This window comes from Bos grunniens, chromosome 7 (genome assembly GCF_055505025.1).
Source record: "Bos grunniens cultivar Pamir isolate PY7600 chromosome 7, Bosgru_T2T1.0, whole genome shotgun sequence".
NCBI lineage: Eukaryota > Metazoa > Chordata > Mammalia > Artiodactyla > Bovidae > Bos > Bos grunniens.
Genome location: NC_141171.1, coordinates 13,831,343 through 13,838,488, shown reverse-complemented (window position 1 = coordinate 13,838,488; position 7,146 = coordinate 13,831,343). Strand labels below are relative to the sequence as shown.

General features: G+C 39.5%; 1 protein-coding gene across 1 annotated transcript; it reads left to right on the top strand.

The window, feature by feature from the left end:
- The first annotated feature begins 3,880 nt into the window (after window positions 1-3,880).
- On the top strand, window positions 3,881-4,845 carry LOC147368509 (olfactory receptor 7E178-like). The gene has a single exon (XM_086413455.1). It carries the CDS (start codon window positions 3,916-3,918, stop codon window positions 4,843-4,845), a length of 930 nt encoding a protein of 309 aa, XP_086269581.1. The 5' UTR covers window positions 3,881-3,915.
- Window positions 4,846-7,146: the final 2,301 nt, after the last annotated feature.

Sequence of the window (7,146 nt, the reverse complement as noted above, 5' to 3'; positions counted from 1 at the left end):
AATGCATCACAATAAACACTGTGCAATATACCAACATACACCAACTGAGCAGAAAAAGTAGAGCTAAATTTTAAACTAATTGAATTGAAATATTTTAAATTTCAACAGAATTAGAACTAGAATTGGAACTGTCACTCAAAATAGCAAGAACCATAAATTTCCAAAGCATAAATTCCAAAACCCCATAACAGGACTGTTAAAAAAAAAAAAAAAAAAAACAGTAGTAAGCTCTCAGAGATATAAATTTTAACTAGGGAAACAGAAATACTATCAGAATTTTGGTATGGAAGACATGCATATGTGTGGGTGAAGTTGCTTGAATAGTGTCTGACTGTTTGCGACCCCATGGACTGTAGCCCGCCAGGCTCCTCTGTCCATGGCATTCTCCAGGCAAGAATACTGGAGTGTGTTGCTCTGCCCTCCTCCAGGGGATCTTCCCGACCCAGGATTGAACCCGCATCTCTTGCGTCTCTTGCATTGGCAGGCTGGTTCTTTACCACTAGCACTGCTTGGGAAGCCCATGGAAGGCATAAATCTCTCTAAATTATATGACTAATCAAAGATTTACAGATATAAAATCACATATTGCTTTCTCTCATTGAAGAAATAAGTGTGTGAATTTTATAGTGAAACAAACAACTTGGAACTCAAAGGTAAAAATTAGAGGTCAACCTCTTCTTGGGAGTCGGAAGGGTCTAGGTCCTTCCTTATACATTCACTTTTCTCCTTTTTTTCTTCCATGAAGTTAGCAAATCCTCAGAGACTGAGAGGCCATGGGCCAATTTGGCTAATTATCTTCTAGCTGCATGGAGGTCTCCAGGCTGCATCACTGTAAATAATCAACCTGTGCTTCCTAGCCCTTCAGTTAGCCAGCTCCAGTCCAGTGGGTTCTATATCTGTGTGTCTCATTCTCCTGGAGATGTTGTCTGCACCAGGAAGCACATACCTGAGACTGTCTTCCTGCATGTTCTGAGGACAAACTCTCAGCCCTTATCCAACACCAGGTAGGGGAGATGTAAGACATCTGCATCCCTTAGTCCTGCCCCAGCAGAGACACAGCACAGCCTAATGAGTGCCAAGTGCAGTGGGAGACACTGAATGCAGGAGGGATTGGGGGAGCCTTGTTTTCTCATCATCAAAGCAGAGGACAGATAGGATAGCCAGTAGAAGGACACTAAAATGGATAGATAAGCTCAGAAGACTAGGAAGTTGATGTTGTTTCTGGTGGGGATGCTAGAACTTTTATTTAAATGTCTGTTTTCCTCCCATAATTATTCTGTCTTCCGTAGGCATCTTTTTTAACTCGAGCAGGTAATTGTTTTCTCTGAAGTACCCTCTGGGCTTCCCCTGTGGCTCAGTGGTAAAGAATCTGCCTGCAAATCAGGAGCCTCAGGAGACGCAAGTTTGATCCCTGGGTCAGGAAGATCCCCGGAGGAGGGCATGACAATCCACTCCAGTATTCTTACAAGCAGAATTCCATGGACAGAGGAGCCTGGCGGGCTGCAGTTTGCGAGGTCACAAAGAGCTGGACACGACTGAAGCAACTTAGCACAGCCCAGCAAAGTGTCCTTCAAGTGCTTCAAATGATCGTGAAGGTGATAGTGATGAAAATCGTGACAATAACCACAAAATATCACAAAGCCTTATGTAGGAATTCATGTGCCAGGCTCTGAACTAATGTTTTTCTGTGACTTGTTTTGTTTTACCTGCATTGCTGCTGCTGCTGCTGCTGCTGCTGCTGCTAAGTCGCTTCCGTCGTGTCCAACTCTGTGCCACCCCATAGATGGAAACCCACCAGGCTCCCCCGTCCCTGGGATTCTCCAAGCAAGAACACCGGAGTGGGTTGTCATTTCCTTCTCCAATGCATGAAAGTGAAAAGTGAAAGGGAAGTCGCTCAGTTCTGTTCGACTCTTAGCGATTATTACCCCCCAAAAGAGAGCAACACGCTTTATTATCATCTTACACTTGAGGATAGGAGCACATCTTAGGATAGATATTTTAATGTAATTTCAATCTTGCCCTGTGGTAGAGAGGAGGTAAAGTCCGATTTGAATACATACAGCGAAATACCATTTTGTTTGTTATTATTCAGTCACTAAGTCATGTTGAACTCTTTGAGACCCCAAGGACTGTAGCCCATCAGGCTCCTCTGTCCATGGGGTTTTTCCTGCTAAGAATACTGAAGTGGGTTGCCATTTTCTCCTCCAGGGGATCTTCCCAACCCAGGGATTGAATCCCATTGCAGGCAGATTCCTTAACTGCTGAGCCACCAATGAAGCCCAAAACTCCCATTTACAAGACACCTAAACAGATTTCTCTCCTGCCAACCCAAACTGCATTCAGGGAGCTGAATTTAAAAGAAACACAAACTCTCTGTAAGAAAGAATTTATACCTATGGCTGATCATGTTGAGGTTTGACCGAAAACAGCAAAATTCTGTAAAGCAATTATCCTTCAATAAAAAAATAAATTAATTAAATGAGAAAAAAAAAAGAATTGGCTTGAAAATCTCTTAAACTGGCATGAGAAGCCCACTTAATGTTGAGAATTTGTTTGGTCTTAAATTTTTTGATGGTTCATAAGAGGTTGGATCTGCTGAGAAATCAACCCTTCACAAACCTTTAGGATTAAAGATATATCATAGTTAAGAAGTGTTACCTAGCCACTACAAACAAACAAACAAAAAAACAGCAAACAGTAATCTCAATTTCAGAACTTTCTCTGAGACTATTATAGTACCGATAGAAAAATATTCTGTAATAAGAAAAGCAAATTCAGGGTCTTAATTAGAGTTTATTAATTAATCATTGGTCCATAATATATGAATGCTATCCTCAAGATCAGTGATAGTGTATGATTTTATGCTTTAAAATTTTATAAAGCAATTATCATTCAATTAAAAATAAATACATTTTTAAATTTTAAAAAATAAATAAATTTTTAAAAAAGAAAAAAAATGTATAGCCAGTAAGAATTTGCTGTGTGAGGAATTTTCTGTATGACTCAGGGAACTCAAACTGGGGCTCTGTGACAACCTAGAGGGGTGGGAGGTGGAAGGGAGGCTCAAGAGGGAAGGGACATATGTATACCTATGGCTCATCCATGTTGATGTATGGCAGAAACCAACACAATATTATAATTATCCTTCAATTAAAAATAAATAAATTAAGGAAAAAAGGATATTAAAAATGCATTTATAGAAATATGAAGTCCACTAAGAGCAAATATTTATATTTGAGTTATATGTGTGACCACAACACACATTTGAGTGAACACATATTTCCACGGAAGATAGATGTCATAAAACCAAATAAATATGAAAAATCTCTAGAAGTTAATTTAAAAAACAGAAATGCTATCTGATTAAGAATTTTTTAAAATTTATACCCCAGAGAGTGGTTTTAGCTGTTTAGGACTACATTACAAATTAAGAGAGTTTCAAAAAAAAGAAAAATTAAGAGAGTTTCTTGTACAGCATTCATATAAGATACAGTATATTTGAGTGTTTTTTAGTGTCCTTTAATTAGAATGACTTTTCTAAGAGACAAAAACTTTTACTATAGATTTTTCCTTCAAAATTAAGGGGACACATATTACATCACGTTCATGGATTTATTATGTCAAAAAGTCCTTACTTCTCTTGCATTCTTTGGCCGCATGCCTCTAAAATAGGTAAGTAAAGAAGCAAATGAGTAATTAACCTCTGATTAAAAAAGAAGCAAATGATATTTGGGGCCTCATTAAAGATGGGCTCACAACTGAGAAATATTGCTAAAGTTGCTAGGCCATGTGGTCATCAAGTGTGAATATTTTATTTGTTAATTGCTTAAATCCAAAGTATGGACACTTCTCTGGGTGCCTCTACATTTGTTTTGTTTATTCAACACTCTTCTTTTCATAAGGTGCCCCATCTACATGGAAAAAAATAATTTAACAGGTGTCTCTGAATTCCTTCTCTTGGGCCTCTCAGATGATCCAGATATGCAGCCCCTCCTCTTCGGACTCTTCCTGTCCATGTACCTGGTCACTGTGCTTGGGAACCTGCTCATCATCCTGGCTGTCAGCTCCAATTCCCACCTCCACACCCCCATGTACTTCTTCCTCTCCAATTTGTCCTTGACTGATGTCAGTTTCAGCACCACCACCATCCCCAAGATGCTAGTGAACCTCCAGACACACAGCAAATCCATCACCTATGCAGGCTGCCTAACTCAACTGACCTTTTTTTCTCTTTTTGCTTTTTTGGAGAGTCTCCTTCTGACAGTGATGGCCTATGACCGGTTGGTGGCCATTTGTCACCCTCTCCACTACCTGGTCATCATGAACCCCCGCTTCTGTGGCTTGTTGGTTCTGGTGTCATTTTCCATCAGCCTTTTGACCTCCCTGCTGCACTACTGGATGGTATCACAGCTTACTTTCTGTGAAGAAGTGAAAGTTCTTCATTTCTTCTGTGATCCTCCTCAACTCTTCAACCTTTCCTGTTCTGACACCTTCATCAATAACATATTAATCTATTTCATTGGTGCCATCTTGGGTGGAGTTCCACTCTCAGGGATCCTTTACTCCTATACTCGAATTATTTCCTCCATTCTAAGAGTCTCATCTTCAGGTGGGAAGTACAAAGCCTTCTCCACCTGTGGTTCTCACCTGGCAGTTGTTTGTTTGTTTTATGGAACTGGCCTTGGGGTGTACCTCAGCTCAGCTGTCTCATCTTCCCATAGGAAGGGTGTAGTGGCCTCAGTAATGTACACTGTGGTCACCCCTATGCTGAACCCCTTCATCTACAGCCTAAGGAACAAGGACATAAAGAGTGCCCTCTGGAAGATTATTATCAGAAGAACCTAATTTCAATACCTGTGTTATATGTACCTATATGTGTGTGTGTGTATATATATGTTCCTAAGACTGGTAAAGGCAGTAACAACAAATCTGTGCACCAAGTGATTCTGAATATTTAGTCTCACACCATATATGTACCTCTCTGTTTATATATTTTTCCTATTAAAATAGCTCTAATGAAATTGGAACATTATTTAGTCACCCAGTGTGAGTCATAACCATTCCAAGATTTTGCATACCACATCACTACACCTTTTCAATTTCCTTATGTATTACACAGAGCCCTTGGTCCCTGGCAGTCTTGTTTCTGTAGTTACAAAATAAATGCAGCTCTTTGTTGTTGTTGTTCAGTATCTCCGACGTGTCTGACTCTTGCGACTCCATGGACTATAGCATATCAGGCTCCTCTGTACTCCACTATCTCCTGGAGTTTGCTCAAATTCATGTGCATTGATTTGGTCATGCTATGTAACCATATCATCCTCTGCCACCCACTTTTCCTGCCCTCAGTCTTTCCCATCATCAGGGTATTTTCCAGTGAGTCAGCCCTTTGGATCAGGTAGCCAAAGTATTGAAGCTGCAGCTTCAACATCAGTTTTTCCAATGAATATTCAGGGTTGATTTCCTTTAGAATTGACTGGTTTAATCTCCTTACAGTCCAAGGGATTCTCAAGAGTCTTCTCCAGCGCCACAATTCAAAAGCATCAATTCTCTGGTGCTCAGCCTTCATGGTCCAACTCTCAAATCTGTACATGACTACTAGAAAAACCATAGTTTTAAGGCAGTTCTATTTCCAGTTTTTTAAGGAATCTCCACACTGTTCTCCATAGTGGCTGTACTAGTTTGCATTCCCACCAAGAGTGTAAGAGAGTTCCCTTTTCTCCACACCCTCTCCAGCATTTATTGCTTGTAGACTTTTTGCTAGCAGCCATTCTGACTGGCGTGAAATGGTACCTCATAGTGGTTTTGATTTGCATTTCTCTGATAATGAGTGATGTTGAACATCTTTTCATGTGTTTGTTAGCCATCTGTATGTCTTCTTTGGAGAAATGTCTATTTAGTTCTTTGGCCCAGGGAAAGAGACACGTGTACCCCAATGTTCATCGCAGCACTGTTTATAATAGCCAGGACATGGAAGCAACCTAGATGCCCATCAGCAGATGAATGGATAAGAAAGCTATGGTACATATACACAATGGAGTATTACTCAGCCATTAAAAAGAATACATTTGAATCAGTTCTAATGAGGTGGATGAAACTGGAACCTATTATACAGAGTGAAGTAAGCCAGAAAGAAAAACACCAATACAGTATACTAACATATATATATGGAATTTAGAAAGATGGTAACAATAACCCTGTGTACGAGACAGCAAAAGAGACACTGATGTATAGATCAGTCTTGTGGACTCTGTGGGAGAGGGAGAGGGTGGGGAGATTTGGGAGAATAGCATTGAAACATGTATAATATCATGTATGAAACGAGTCGCCAGTCCAGGTTCGATGCACGGTACTGGATGCTTGGGGCTGGTGCACTGGGACGACCCAGAGGGAGGGTAGGGGAGGGAGGAGGGTGGAGGGTTCAGGATGGGGAATGCGGGTATACCTGTGGTGGATTCATTTTGATATTTGGCAAAACTAATACAATATTGTAAAGTTTAAAAATAAAATAAAATTAAAAAAAAAGAAAAACCATAGTTTTGATGATATTGACCTTTGTCAGCAAAGTGATGTCTCTTCTTTTTAATAGGCTATCTGTGTTTGTCATGGCTTTCCTTCCAAGGAAGGAAACACTGCTCTATTTCTTGTTATATATTGATTCTATACTTTTCCTTTTATTATTCCCTATTTGTCATATGTATCTATATTCTACCATAACGATCAATGCATCCAATATATTATTGCTCGTTAATAATCTTTTTGTGAAAATAAAATTAGAAAAAAAAATAATCTTTTTGTGAAAATAGAATGGGTATTTAATTTCCAAATCAGAGAAATTTGAAATTAAAATAGGGCACTATGAATACTGAGTTTACATAAGCAGTTATCAATTGGGACTTTCCTAGGAAAACTGGGGTATATGCTTCCCAAGGAGTAGAGAAGAGACTACCTACCAGAGAAAAATTGATTCCAAAATTTTCTGATAAATCTCCTTCCCATTCCATCTAACTTCTCCCCAATCATATTACTTAATGAGACATAAAGGGACAAAACACTGAATGATTCCACAGCTAAAGTAGTCAAATTTAAAGAGAATGATGGTTTTGGGATCAGGAAAAGGGGAGTTAGTGTTTAATGGGCACAAAG